This window comes from Propithecus coquereli, unplaced genomic scaffold (assembly GCF_000956105.1).
Source record: "Propithecus coquereli isolate 6110/MARCELLA unplaced genomic scaffold, Pcoq_1.0 Scaffold59, whole genome shotgun sequence".
Taxonomy (NCBI): domain Eukaryota; kingdom Metazoa; phylum Chordata; class Mammalia; order Primates; family Indriidae; genus Propithecus; species Propithecus coquereli.
The window spans coordinates 3134904-3150151 of record NW_012151840.1 but is presented as its reverse complement, the minus strand read 5'-3'; the positions used below and the strand labels follow the sequence as shown (position 1 = coordinate 3150151).

At 44.4% G+C, this 15248-nt stretch overlaps 1 protein-coding gene across 3 annotated transcripts in view; it reads right to left on the bottom strand.

Annotated features, from left to right (window-relative positions):
- Positions 1 to 2318: 2318 nt before the first annotated feature.
- ADAR (adenosine deaminase, RNA-specific) overlaps positions 2319 to 15248 on the bottom strand; it is a 45331-nt gene continuing 32401 nt past the window's right edge. For 2 of the 3 annotated variants that reach the window (XM_012658877.1, XM_012658875.1), the window contains exons 7-15: positions 7969 to 8194; positions 7533 to 7704; positions 7130 to 7223; positions 6275 to 6397; positions 5849 to 5982; positions 3963 to 4145; positions 3382 to 3494; positions 2904 to 3031; positions 2326 to 2723 (exon numbers count right to left, since the gene is read on the bottom strand). In XM_012658877.1, coding sequence (XP_012514331.1) covers positions 2486 to 2723; positions 2904 to 3031; positions 3382 to 3494; positions 3963 to 4145; positions 5849 to 5982; positions 6275 to 6397; positions 7130 to 7223; positions 7533 to 7704; positions 7969 to 8194 — 1411 coding nt within the window. In that variant the 3' untranslated portion in view covers positions 2326 to 2485. Of the gene's footprint in view, positions 2724 to 2903; positions 3032 to 3381; positions 3495 to 3962; positions 4146 to 5848; positions 5983 to 6274; positions 6398 to 7129; positions 7224 to 7532; positions 7705 to 7968; positions 8195 to 15248 lie in introns of all 3 variants that reach the window. The other variant, XM_012658874.1, reaches the window with a different exon arrangement.

The window sequence follows — 15248 nt, the reverse complement described above, 5'->3', positions numbered from 1 at the left end:
CTCTTGGAGTCACTACCATGACCCCAAACCCAACAAATTCACTTCAATATAAAGGAAGTAGCTTCAAGCATTGACAGTTTTTACAAGTGATTATTCAAAGAATGCACAATAGCCACAGTTCAGACGAATCAACTACAAAAATAATTAAAAAAAAAGTTGGGGGGAGGGGGTCCTGCTTATTAAAGATTGGACAGAAACATGGAGAACAGTGGTGGAAGCTTTGCCCCCTCTGTCCTGTGTGATTCAGAGGGGCATGGGGACGCAGCGACGCAGGGGCTGACGGTTAATTTCCAGCAGACATGTGGCGTTCAGGGATGCCTTGTTCTCTTCCTACAGCAGCAACTGAATACTGCAAGTTTAATAGAGAAGATCTTGGGGGCAATTGGGGGATCTGATCTTTTGAGAGCTGCTGTCGTCCCCCATTAAAGAAGAGGCAGCTGGGCTGAGCTCTGCTGGAGATTCTAATGCCCAAGATGGACCAGAGGGGCCAAACATTCCGAGGAAATCAGTAGGTGATAACCCTCCAGCCTGAAGAACCGAGAGGACGTGCTTCCTTCCAGTGGCTGGGAACCATGAGATCTCTCTGCCCCAGATGTGGGCGCCAGGGTTGATTTAACGTGCCTTCAGCAGACTCACAGGGCCAGGGAGCAGGCAGGCCCCTTCCACCCCAGAAGACGGGTGCCATTTTCCTACCAGTTCCTTGGGATGCTTTGGTGTTCCACAGAGACATCCTTAGTCTATTTTAAAAACTCGGGTTTTCTTATTTTGGTCAATTTTTGGTCAAAAGTACAGAGGGTACAGCGGGCCCCAAGAATAAAAGTGCAAATGTGGATGTATCTACTGTTGAAGAGGTGGGCCAGACCCTGGGTGAACTGGTCTGCAGTTTGCCGGGGTGGGGACAGAAAGTCACCTGAGGGCATGTTCCCAGATGAAGATACATTATCTCAGCATGTTCCCAGATGAAAATACATTATCTACAGGAAGGAGGCAGGCTCAGGTCCTGAAGGCAGCAGCGCCCCTGTAGTCCTCTTGAGCATGTCTGGCTGATTTAGCCCCAGAGCTGGACTCCAGAGAGGCCACAGGCTCTGACCACGAGTCAACATTAGGTGGAGGTATAGACAAAGATCCACCTCATAGAGTCTGAAGACAACCTGCCCTTTCACCTACAACTACTGCCTTGGTGTATATCAACCCTGTAAGGAGTCCCTAACAGGCAGGGAGACCTCAGGTCTGTGCCCTGCCCATGAACCTACTTCTGAAGCCATCTGGCAAAGTGAAAGTGCTTGGATAAATGGAAAAGTACCTCTGGATTTTAAATCTGCTCAATTACAGGTTATCTGCAGCAGTTAAGAATCAACACCTATGGCATTCTTTTAAAACTCCTAATTTGCATATGACTTAGTCAATTTCCCTGGGTGTTGCTGTCATGAGAAATATTATGCCAGGCGGAACAGTGATCTGACCCAACATGATTTTTTGCCCTTATTCTTGCGAAGTCCTGATTATCTGGGCAGAAGTGATTTGACCTTCTAGGACTCGTCCTGGACTTTTTTTCCCACCAGTTGGTTGGGGTCTATGGTCTTATACTCCACATTGGCAGAGCAAATTCTTAAGAATGTTCTAGGAGTAGATGTGGCTGGAGCTTGGAAATATTTCAAGGAATATCTGTGCTCCCTGGGAAGTGGTCTGTGTCACCTGCAGGTGGAAACCTCCGCTATTGCTTGGGCAACTCCCCTAGCCCAGTCTGGCTGGTTCTAGCCTTCGCTGCCGCCTGGGGAAGGGATACACTTCCAGAGTAGCAGCTTTCCCTGCCTTACCCCACCCCCCACCCCCGACAAGCTGGCTGAAGTGCAAGATGGGAAGATTGCTAAGCATTATTTGCAGCTTCTGATAGCACTTCCATTGGCACTGACTGCAGTTTTAAACTCCTGTCCTTGTAAATGTTTCACCAAATTCTTTAAGTTCACCTTTTTACCCTCTTGAGGAGGGGAAAGAAAAACTTTGATCACAAGGAAGGACTATCAGAAGGGGAGAAGGGGAAGTAGAGGGGCCTGCAGAATTCACAAATGAATCATCAGTCCCTGATATGACGCACACAGAGTTGACTGAGCCTAATCAAGAGGTCGGTGTAGCAAACACAAAGGAAAGGAAATGGAAAAAACTAAAACAAAACTTCAGAGGAAACGGGTTAGAGGGGCTCAGTGACTGCTTATGCCTTGCAGGGAAGGAAAAGATAAACCCTTTTCCCTCCCCTTAAGTCTCTGCCTCTTCACATGGGAAAAGAGACAGGCGCCTGACCAGACTTTGCCTAGCAATCCCAAAGAAAGCAGGATAAATGGGAACCCAAAGTTCTCAGTAACACCAACTGCAGGTGGGAGGAAAAAAAGGAGAAATAAACCCCTTAAGCAAATAAAAAGGAATGCTACGACCTACCTCTCTCTCACCCCAGTGTGGAACACCCCTATCCATCTGTCATTGGATCATACTATACAGGGCAGAGATAAAAGTTCTTTTCCTCCTGGGGTTTGCTTATCCAGTTCCCATAGCCCATATCCTTCAGGCTTTTTTTGAAGTAGTTCTTGGCTATCTCATAGTCACGGGCAGCTTTCTTGGCCTCACCATAGGAGAGTTTCAGTAGATCCCTGCGGTAACGGAAGGAGCAGAGCTTCTTAAATAGAAGAAAAATGTTCTTTTTGGAGACCCGGGACAATTCATTCCGTGGCCTGGAGGAACAAAAGCACTCATTATTCACCTGGGACCAGGGAAGGTGGGGGCCCTGAAGTAGAGAAAGCAAGGTAGGGTGGGTAGCTCTTAAGCTCTGAGATCGGCAGACACGTGCTGCACGCCTGCGAGTGAGGGCAGGAAGCCTGGCCTTGTCTTTACTGCACTGTCCGTCCCCTTACCCATCCACGGTGCCTCTGGTGCCGTCCAGGATCTCTAGGTCATAGCCGTCAGCCAAACACCAGTTGACGCTTGTCTCCTTAGTCTTCCCGGATTGCCTTTTGGAATCATATACACTGACTCGGCCAACCTAGGAATCCCAGAAGTGATGGGAGAAAGATGGAAACCTTTCAGGAATAACATTCTGAAGCAGGGACTCAAGACTCATAGGAAAGAGGGAGCGTGGGGCCATGATCTTTCTTTATTTAGGATTCTGTCTGGCTAAAATTGGGCAGACTCTACACATACTAACTTCACCTTGATTCCAATTAATTCCAGACTAAGGGAAGAAAAGCCCTTGGCATCCAAAAGGAGGAAAGGATAAGTTCTTGGGGCACCAACAAAGGCTCCCCTTGCCCACAGTGTACATGTTTGCTCTGCTTTCAGGATTGGTTGAAAAGGAGAAACATGTCAAGGGCAAATAGAATGGGGTTATAGCACCTTGGGGTGGTTGACAATAAAGGGATGTCGTAGTCCATCCTCAAATGCACTCCCATCTCTTGTCACACGACAGCAAATAGCACGGGTCAGATGCCCTTGGCTGAAAAGGTAACCTGGGTACAAAAAAAAGAAATGTATACACCTGTGTTTGCACGAAATGCTGTTAAGAGGCAGAGGCATGTGGGGAATTTGGAGGTACAAAATAGAGTTGTCAAGACAGGGAAAAAGCCTTCTGATTGTGGCTACTCAGGATATATATAGGATCATCAAATATTTAAGCACAATATAAGAGGTTCCAGGTAAGGCCAAGGACCGTGGAGAACAAGCAAACTAAAGCGCTGCAGTTTTAAGCTGTTGTGTTTCTTTAACTCATCTTGAAAGGACTGGCCTGGCCTGTTTTTACTTAGGCTCGCTGCCTAACCCTGTCTCTCTACCACAGCAGGCTGGACACTCAGAATCACTTCTGACGACTGAAGCAAGTTCACTTTGGAAAGGGGAACCTGGCAACAAAGCATGCGGTTTCCTGGGATTTGGGCATGAGGAGGACAGACTGGTTCTGGATCCCAAGGCAGGTCCCTTACCTAATGTGACAGATTTGAGATACACGGGCTGCAGGAAGTGGGTCAACAGTGCCCCTTGCAGGCCCAGCACGTTCCAGCGGAGGATTTTGTCACTACAGGACATGGTGCGGAGTCTTTCCCCGAGCCGAATGCCATCCCACGTAGGCACAATGTCACTGGACTCCACAGGGATCGTGCCTTCCCCTGCGTGAGAGACTTGGGTCAGACCTACAGGGGCCACTGGGCCAAACCACTCCTTGGCGTGGTGTTTGTACTCCTTGGGCTTGGGACATCGGCTACTCATTCATTCACTCTTCACACCTTTCACGGTATCTACTACGTGCCAGACTTGTGCTGGGAAACAATGGTGAGCAAAACCAAATAAGACCCTTGTCCTCCTGGAACATTTGTCAGGGGGTGAGGGCATAGAAAGGAATGGAAAAGACACTAAACAAGTAAACCGATATATTCACACGAGTTCTAGATGCCAATAGTGCTCTGAAGGCTTTGAGGGAGCTATGATGGGGGACCACGGGGGAACCTCCTGGGACAGAAGAGTCAGGGGAGCTGAGACATAAAGGGGGAAGGAAGAGGTAGAGTGTCGGACACAGAACAAAGTGAAGGTCCTGAGCAAGGGGTTTGGTTGCTCAGGGAGCTGACAAAGAGCCCGTGTGACTACAGCACATGTGAGGGATGGGGACAGTGGCACAGGATGAGGCTGGGAGATCACGGCAGGTTTTGCTTTTATATGAAGTGCAGTGGGAAACCACTACAGGGTTGGTTTTTTCTTTTTTAAATAACAGCTTTATTGAGATATAATTCACATGCCATACAATTCACCCATTTAAAGCACACAATTCAGGGGTTTTTAGTATTTTCACAGAGTTCTGCAACCTTCACCACAGTTAATTTTAGAACATTTCATGGCTCCAAAAAGAAACCTTCTACTCATTAGCAGTCACTCCTCATCTCCCTCCAACCCTCCCACCCCAAGCCCTGGCAACCACTAACCTGCTTTCTGTCTCTATGGATTTGTCTATTCTGGACATTTCATATAAATGGAATAATACAGTATGTGATCTTTGCTGACTGGCTTTTTTCATTGAGCATAATGTTTCCAAGTTCATCCATGTTGTAAGCATGGATCGGTACTTCATTTCTTTTTATGACCAAATAATATTCTATTATATGGATATGTCACATTTTATTTATCTATTCATCAGTTGATGGCCATTTGAGTTGCTTCCACTTTTTTTGGCTGTTATAAATAATGCTGCTATGAACATTCGTGTGCTAGTTTTTGTGTGGACATAGGTTTCCATTTCTCTTGGGCAAATACCTAGCAGTGAGCTAGGGTATTTAGCAGGGTTTCAGGACCACTCTGATGACTGCTGAAGTGTGGGCTCAAGGGAGCAGGAGTGGATGTGAAGAGACAGGAAGGAGACAGCGGAAGACAGGAGAGGAGGAGGAGCTAGTGGATCAGGGGTACAACCTGCAGCCAACTGCACAGGAGGGAAGCCAGGCACGAGCGCCCTCATCTGCCAACTCCTCAGGGCTTGGTTCTGCATCACTTTCTTTTCATTTCCTCCACCCTCCCCGAGCTAATCCTTCCTGTTCCCACTGCTGTGAAGATCCTACAGGAGGAAGACACCCATGTTTTTATTTCTAGCCAGGCTCTCTCCTCTGAGCTCAAGGTGGGCCACCTCCTATTTGATTTGGAGATTTCCCAGGTCTCCCAAACTAACAAATTCAAAATGGAACCTTGATCCTCCTACAGACCTCCTCCACTCAGATCTTCCCTCTCCTGCAAACAACACCCAGTGCCCAGTGGCAGTCCTGCAGAGACATGGGGTCCTGGGGCCTGGCAGAGCCTTTTGTGGGAAGGACGGAGGGCACGTGTCACTCACCGTTCTCCACCTTGGTGCGGAGCTTGCCTTGTTTGGGATTCTCAAAGACAGGGTAGTGGCAGGAATCTGTGCTTTCCACAGCCCGGTCACTGCAGGACTTGTCAAAGAGGGCACCATCTCCACATGGGGCGGTGCTGCAAAACAGGGGCATCTGTTCAAACTCACCTGTGTACATTTTCCCCAATTTCCTGGGGCTCAAGAACAGTCAGATGAGGTAGAAGCAAGGAATGTTTTCAGAGTACAACCACAGGATATTGGAGGTGGATAGCAGCGTTATGTTAGTCCTTCTACACTCGGCACAAATCTCGAACCCAGAGTGGAGTGCGGTTTATTGTATAAGGTCTGATTTACGGGCCAGGAACACTCGGGTACCCAATTCTGGGAGCCTGGCAGGGCTGGCTCAGCAGCAACAGAGACTATGCAAACCTGATATAGAGATGGAACGACACGGTCTTTTTTATTTGGAGCTTTTCTCCTCCCTTAGCAGGTTCAAATATACTATCCTTTGCAGTCTGGGGGTTGTATTTCATTAACTCGCTGTAGAGAAACCTACAAAAAGAAAATCTGGTTAGGAAGACGGATTCAATCCTGGAAAGAGCAGTTGCTTCTATAATCTGACCTCTACCTGAGCCCCAGATAAGGAAAAGTCTTAATGATGCAGACCCTTCACAATTTCTCAGGTACAAAGAAGTGGTGGGAAATTCTCCATGGGAGACCTCAGCCTTCCATAAAGCAAAGTTAGCCTTTTGGGTCCGTTTCATTTCTGCTGAGGGCTCCTCGCTATGGCTGCTACAGGGATTCTAGGGCAGAACAAATTGATTCAAGGACTACAGAGGCTGTTGCTTCTACGCTCATCTCTCCCTTCATAAATTAAAGAAAAGGTGAACTAGAGGAGAAAGCTGGCAGGGATGTTGAGGTTGTTCATAGGTCCTGAAATGGAGATAGAAGGCTGCCTCATCCCCAAGGCCCTGAGAACCAAAAGGTCATTTTGTATTTTTGAAAAAAGGACATGAAGCAGAGTTAGTAGATAAAAGGACGGCACTTAAAAACAGGCCGAGTAGCAGGATGCAGCCCGGGTCACAGAGGAGATCGATTCTGTAAGACAGGTTCAAATGGACAGGCTAAAAGCAAAGGCTGCCACTGCCGCGTCAACAACCTGCCAGTCTGATGGGGTTTCAGAGGCTGTGTCGGAGTCCCAGCGCCCTGGGGGCAGCAGCTGTGGAGCAGAGAAGCGATGCTCACTCCACAGCCGGGCAGCCAGCCCGCTCTGATCTCGCTCACCTGATGAAGCCTCTCCGGGAGATGATTTCCGCATGGCAGTCGTTGACAGTTTCTCCCTTTAGGCTGAGAGAATCTCCTTTCACACAGCGATTCCCTAGGAAGGCATTTAAAACAAAAATGGAATAATTGAAGGAAAACGATGATGAATAGGGTGAAGGCTGTTTGTTCTTAAAGCTTAAAGGCAGAAATGGCCTCAATTTATCAGCTCCTTGACTCCCATATTCTCTTCTCTAGGAAATAACGCATTCCTCACTCTGAATGGGCTACAGCTAAAATGAAATATAAGTTTTTTATCCCTGCCTTGGTGTCCCTCTCATAGACTCCAGGGGAAGATGACAAGGACTGGCACTGGGCACTGTGGGAGGCAGATGCCTGGAAGAGTGTGTTCCAGTATCTCACTCACCTGTCCCCAAGCTGACTACAACGCCCATGTCCTCGGAGTCTTTCTTCATGATGATGGCAGCCAGGATCTTGCGGCCAAGCAAGGAGGGTTGGAAACTGTTAGTGAGAGCATTGAAGCACCGGTGGCTCAGCATGGCTATCTGGTCGTGGAAGGTGCTGCCAGTGAGAGGGAGCTGTGGGGACAGGAGGCTGCGTCAGGACCATGAAGCCAAGGCTGCGTCCGCCATAGTCACAGTGGGCAGGAAGATCAAGCTCTACTTGACACGTGAGCCATCTTTCGTCACATCTACTGTCACAGTTATATGCTCTACTGAGGCTAATATTAAAGCCTAGGAATAACTCGCATGACAGCAAGTCAGAGCCAACTCTACCCAGAGGGGAGTTAGCAGGAGCCCCCCCCGACAAAAAAAGATAGCACCAAAAGTAGACGTCTTAACTGTCTTTGGCTGTGCTTCTGGGGACCTTGAGAGGAGGAGCAAAGTTCTTCTGAGAGTGGCCCCTGTCACTGGGGTTACCTCTGTGAAACCCATGCGTTCTGCCTTCTCGTTCTCCCCGATCAAGACACGGAGAGCTGCATCTGCTGCTTCCTGCTTGCCTTGCTTCTTGCTGTGTGCGCAGACGGCTGGGAACCAGCGACCCCCAACTTTTGCTTGGTAAACGAACCTTTGGGATGAGAAGCAGGGAATAAAGACAAGCAGCAGGCCCTGACAGCTGTTCCAGGGAAGAGCTGGTTTTGCTTAAGATGTGACCAGTCATACAAACCTATGGACCCATCAATCTGGACAGCTGTTTCTAAGGCAGCATTTTCCAGATTTGGGTCATTCACGAATTACAGGATGACTTGTGCTAGATCCAGCATCACCTGAATTATTACTTTTTTTTCCCTCCTAAACTCTTTAAAAACACAGACACATTTAAAAAGGAAACTTCATATCATGGCTATAAATGGAAAACTAGTATCACTTGCCATAAATTGAAGGTGGCTTTAAAACGGAATATGATGAAATCAAGTTATTAAATTCTGACCAGATACTGTTACCTGCAAAGGCTCTGGGCCTGTCCTTCCTATAAAGGAGGATCAGGAGGTATTAGAGAGCGTTTAAAGAAATATTAGCACCAAAGTTGGACTTTCTTCTTAACTTAAACAGAAATGAGAAGGGAATAACTTTCTCCCCACCTGAAATCACTGTTACTTAACACACTGTGTGATTTTTAAAGTACAATTCCATTTCCTCATTCAGTTCCTGGTTAGCTCAAGGGGACTTACCCTGTCCCTTTGAGGGTAGGTCATTATGTCAAGGTCTGCCTTAGGCCAGGGAACCAAGCTTTTCTGAGGGAGTTATTTTTTGACTTCTGGCAGGCGTGAGATCGCTGTGGGGGTAGGTGGATGGGTCTTGGGCCCATGAGCTCTGCTGACAGTAAAGTGTACAAGCAGGGCAGGGAGGGCCCCGTCACTCCTGGCTGGGGATTTCCACAAACACAGAGGGAAGAGCACAAGGGAGCAAAACAGTTTGGAAACTTACCAGACAAGGTGTTAAGAATCCTATCTTTCAACCAGATCCTAATCTACTGGCTAGGAACCCAGCTTTGGATAATCAAACTGCATACAACAGAGGCTTCCGTATCAAGATTTACCAGCTCAGGCAGTAAAAGGAATCAACCTTAATGTTCAACCACAACGTGTTTCTCACTATTCCTTGACTATCCTAAGTAGCTGGATGTCTTCAGTCCTTTCTTTTGGCAGGTTTATGCAGGCTAGTGGCCTTGAATTCAGAATGAGAGGGACAGGGGCAAGAAGAAGATGGAGATGGGGTCTGGGCTAAACTGTCTAGGATCTTTCCCTGACGGATGCAGGAGAATCTCATGACTACTCTATGCATTTGAAAAGAATATGAACTCTTATGTACAAATTTTTTTTTTTTTTGAGACAGAGTCTTGCCTGTTGCCTGGGCTAGAGTGCCATGGTGTCAGCCTAGCTCACAGCAACCTCAAACTCCTGGGCTCAAGCGATCTTCCTGCCTTAGCCTCCTGAGTAGCTGGGACTACAGGCATGCACCAGCATATCCAGCTAATTTTTTTCTATTTTTAGTTGCCCAGCTAATTTCTTTCTATTTTTAGTGGAGACAGGGTCTCACTCTTGCTGAGGCTGGTCTCAAACTCCTGACCTCAAATGATCAGCCTGCCTCGGCCTCCCAGAGGGCTAAGATTACAGGCATGAGCCACCACACCTGGCTTTATGCACGAAGTTTTATATATGTATGATATATATACATATATATGATAAAGTTTGTTAATTATGCAATTAAAATCCGTTAGAGCTGTGCTGTCCAATATGGTAGCCACTAGCCACATGAGGCTACTGAATTTAAATGAATTAAAATGAAATACAATTAATAATTTAGTGCCTCAGACACACAGCTCAAGTGCTCAATAACCACACCTGTGGCTAGTGGTTAGCCTTTTTAGTGGAATGAGTTAAAGTAGAGACAATGAATATGAATAATTCTTTTGAGAGTTTTGGCTGTAAGAGAAGCAGAGAAATGAGGTGGTGCCTGGAGGGAGATAGAGGCTAGAGGGAAGGTTTTTATAAGATGGGCATGGGCATGTTTATAGGCTGATGGGAATGATCCAACAGAGAGGGTGACGGTGAGGAGACAACAGAAGCAGAGTCCTAGGGCAGATGAGAGGGAGCGGGGTCTAGGATGCAGGGACAGGAGGAAGGATGCTTCCTTCACTTGCTGGTGCAGATACAAGGTATAGATGGAGGTAGGGAGGTGGTTTGGTAATGGGAAAATAAGGTATTTCTCATATGATTACTGGTATTTTCCCAATTAAGTATGGGGTAAGGTTATCAGTTTAGAGTGAGGAACAGGGATGTCAGTGGAAATCTGAAGAAAAAGGCAAAGGTCTGAAGTGGTTCTCTCAAGAGTAGGAAAGAAAATGAAGCAGAAGAATGCTGGGAAGGGGCAAGAGTGTGGGGAGAGGGCAAGTGACAGTCGTTTATTACAACCTTCGATGGCTTTCTATTGCGTTAGTGGTAAAAGCACAAACAGAACCTACAAGGCAGGCCCTCGTGGGCCAGGCCAACCATCTCCGCTCTCAGCACCAGGCAGCCCTCGTGCCCTCTGCTCCACCCACGAGGGCCTTCTTTCAGCCCCTTTACCAGCTCTGCTCTCCTCCCACCTCCCACAGGATTTGTACTATGTCCTTTGCCTAGAAACCTGTCTTTCTCTCTTAATCATCCTTAAGGCCTCAGCTCAGGCATCACTTCTTGGGGAAGCCCTCCCTGTTCTCCTTACTAAGTGAAGTCGTGCTATAATAGATTCTCACCGCACTACGCACCTCGAGCCCTTTGAAATACTTACCGAATATGAGCTACCTTGGTCTATTAACCAGGACTGTTGGCTAATACCTGCTCCTGTTCTAACAAATAGAAGCTACTCCATAAATATGTGTTGAATGAATAAAGTAGAGAGACCACTTAGAAGGCTATTGTTTTGGTCTAGGTGAAAGAACACAGTGGCTCCAACTAGAAGGCTGACACTGGAGGTGGAAAGAGGAGGAAGGGATTTAGGATAGAAATTGTAGGTATAACCAACAGAACTTCAGAATAGGCTGGCCAAAGGAGGTGAAGGGGGATGGAGGAAAAGATGATTTCAGGTTGTTGGTTTTGAGCAACTGGTAGAGGGCAGTGTCATTTACTGAGATAGGAAAGACAAGGGGAAAAAGAGGGCAAAAACCAAGAGTTCTGCTTTGGACCTGTCATATCAGAGATGTCTATCCGAGGACAAGTGACAAGTAAGCAGCTGGAGAGAAGAATCTGAAGCTCTGACTGGTCTCAGCATTTAGATATTAAAAGTCATTAAATTAGTTAAGGTTGCCAAGAAGAAGAGTAGAGAGAAAGGAAAAAAAGAGGACCCAGCATAAGTCACATTAAGAAGGAAGTAACGTTGTGTTATTGTATGAGATGGTCAATAAACACAGCTACTGAGTTATTGACAGCATTTCCCCTCTCTATGCAACCTTCCTCGATCACCCGGGAGACACCGGCAGCAAGTCCTTTGTGTCCCTACAGCACACTGCATTTACCTCCACAGGGCACCTTCGAATACCGTGTTAGGGTTACACATCTGCTCCACACACAGAGGCAGCAATTTCTCATATCTTCAATCTAGTTCATAGAAACTTCTTACATTCCGAATGAAAGACCGACTTAAAGTCCTAGAAAGGATCTTATAGAAGATTTTACAGATGAGAAAGAGGAAATGGACTGACTTACCTGAGGACTTTGCTTAAAGATAATGGAGGGCTTACTGAGAGCGGAGGGTATGAACTGACAGAAGAGCAGCTGGAGGGAGATCATACCTGTCCTTTCCTAGGCTTAAACATGAGCAGATGTATCCCGCCACGAGGGAGAGGCTAAGAGGACCTTTTGTGGCCCCCTCTAGTCTGAATGTTCTAAATGATCAAAGAGCTAATTTTTTTATTATGTTAAAAGCTCTTACATATCAATAAAAAGTACAACCCAAAAGAAAAGGATAAGAACAGGTGGTTTACGGAAAAGGAAATGCAAATAACATATCAACATGAATAAATGAATGACATTACTTACTACTAAAGAGAGACAAATTTGAAACAAGAAGATACCAGTTTTATGCGCTTTTCTCCTTAATGACTTTTCAAAATTGAAAAGTTGGATACCACGCACATAAAAATTCAAACACAGTTAAGAGTATACAATAAGTGTCCCTCCTTCCCCAGAAGCAAATGTAGTTACCAGTTTATTTTAAACCTTTAAGAAAATATTCTATGCATATACAAGCACACTATTTTCATCTCTCTGCTCACTTTATACCTTGCTTTTTCACTTTGCAATAGATCTTACAGATCATTTCCTATAGAATGCCCTATTCTTTTTAATGGCTAATTAGTATTCCTTAGTGTGGATGTACCATAGTTTACTTAACCAGTCTGAAAATAATGGAGCTTTAGACCATTTCGAGTCTTTTCCTATCATAATGCTGCAGTGAAATTAATTGTACTCGTCGTTGTATTGTGTCCTGGGTTGAAGGCATTGCTCTCTACCCTTGGCTATAATGAGGATTATGAATCACATCACTGTTGGTCTAAGTACACTGTCAAAGTGTAAATTTAATTTGCAAGGTGAGATTGAGCACCTTTTTATTTATTACTAATTATGTTGATTTTTCTGTAAATGTACAGTTCATACACTTTGGCTATTTTCCTATTAGATTTTCTTTAGAACCCTTTACATATTAAAGAAATTACCCCCTTGGGCTGTTGTGTATTGCCAAGTATTTTTTTTCTCAGCTAGTCCTTTTACTACAAAACCAATTTTTCTTATAGTCATATTTCCCAGTCTTTTTCCTTTAGGACTTTATGTTTTGTCTTGATTGTAAGGGCTTTGCCACTACAAGGTTCTAAAAACATCCTTATGATTAGTCAGAAAGCCATGGCAATAAATAAATAAACAAAAACATTCTTGCTTTCTGTCTAGTGATCTTACGATTTCATTTATTTTGCATATAAATCTTGGATCCACTGGGATTTAGATATAAGGAAGGAGGCAGACATACAGGCTCTGGTTTTTTTTTTAATTTTTATTTTATTCTTTTGAGACAGAGTCTCGCTCTGTTGCCTGGACTAGAGTGCAGTGGCATCATCATAAATCACTGCAACCTCAAACTCCTGGGCTCAAGCAATCCTCCTGCCTTAGCCTCCTGAGAAGCTGGCACTACAGGCGCATTCCATGACATCTGGCTAATTTTTCTATTTTTAGTAGAGATGGGGTCTCGGTTTTGCTCAGGCTGGTCTGGAATTCCTGAGCTGAAGTAGTACTCCTGCCTCGGTCTCCCAGAGTGCTAGGATTATAGGCGTGAGCCACTGTGCCCTGCCTTGTTTTTTTTTTTAAAGATGGACAGTCAGCACTGCCAACATCATTACTGAATAACTCATCTCCCCACTGATTTGAAGCCTCATCTTTACATGTACAAAATTCCCACTCATATTTATCTTTCTTTTAGGTGCTCCATTCCGTTCTACTCATCTTCCCTTCTATCCACATGCCAGCAGAACAATATTTTAATGTCTGCTAGGGCCAATATGCTTTATTGCTCCTTTTTCAGAATTTTCCTAGCTATTCTTGCAAATTTATTTATCACATGAACTTTAGAATCAAGTTTTCTAGTTCCAAAATAAATGCTAGCATTTTTATTGGGATCACAATAAATGTATAGATTAATCTGGGCACAATTGCTATCTTTAAAATAGATTTTCCTATCTAATAATAGAGTATCTTTCCCCCATTTAATCAAGTCTTCCTTTATATCTTTCGTTAGCATTTAACTTAATGCAGTGCCTATATATTTCCTATTGGGACTGTGCCTGGGTAGTTTATCTTTTTAACTGCTGTTGTAATAGTATTTTCTTTCACCACATTTTCTGATTGCTAACTGCTATATACAGAAAAGCTCTTGATTATTATACATTATTTTGTAATCCCCTACATTCCTAAGTTTTTTCCTTCAGTTTTCTCATGGGTATTCAAGGTACACAATCATATTGCCAATAATGATAACTTTACTCTCTCCTTTTTAATACTTGTTTCTTTCTCTTGACTAATTGCATTGGCTAGTAATTCCAGAATAATGTTCAATAATCATGACACTGGCATCCACATCTTCTCCCTGACTTTAATGGGAGCAGTTCTAGGTTCATTAAGTAAGCTGCTGGCTTTTGACTTCAGATGTGTATATTTTAATCATGCTAAGGAGGTATTTAATAATTCCTATTTTATTGACAGCTTGGTTTTTAAAAATCTGAATAGATGTTGAAATTTACTAAATGCCTTTCTGGAGTTTCTACAGATGACTATGTGATTTTCCTCTTTTGATCTATTAATATGGTAAATAATAATAATAAATATCCTAATATAGACTAATCTTTGCACTGTACTGAGATACCATTTTGCATATTTTAGAATGCAAAGCTATACATTTTGATAATACCATATTGGTCAGGGTATAGCTAAGGAAGAGCCATTTTTATGCAGATGATCTCAACTTACAATGGTTCAACTTGGTGTGAAAGCAATACATATTCAATGGAAATTGTACTTTGAATTTTGATCTTCTCCCAGGCTAGATGAGCTGCAGCTCATAGTCAGCCACGTGATCATGAGGATAGACAACTGATGTTCTAAAGCATATTAAATGCATTTTTGACTTATGACACTTTTAACCTATGATGGGTTTATTGGGATGTAACCCCATCTGAAGTCAAGGAGCATCTGTATACTGTTGGTGGAAGCATAAACTGGTGTACTGTCACTGGAAGAAAATTTGGCAATCTTTACTAAAATTTTAACATAAACATGTTACTTACTACAGCATTGTTTATAATAACAAAAATTTGGAAACAATCCAAGTGTTCCTCAGTGGGAGCTGATTTAATAAATCATAATTAAATCCAAAGTACACGATACTTTGTGGCTATCTTAAAAGAATATAGGGTGATAATGGAAAGCTCTCCAAGATAATACTGTTATGTGTAAAAAGTGAGCTATAGATCAATGCATATATGTACTTCTGTATAATAAACAGGGAGAGAACGCTTGCTTATATTTATATGAAGGCACTCAGGAGGAACATATAATAATGGGTGTGTGTAAGTTGAGAGCTGGGCCAAAGGTAGACTG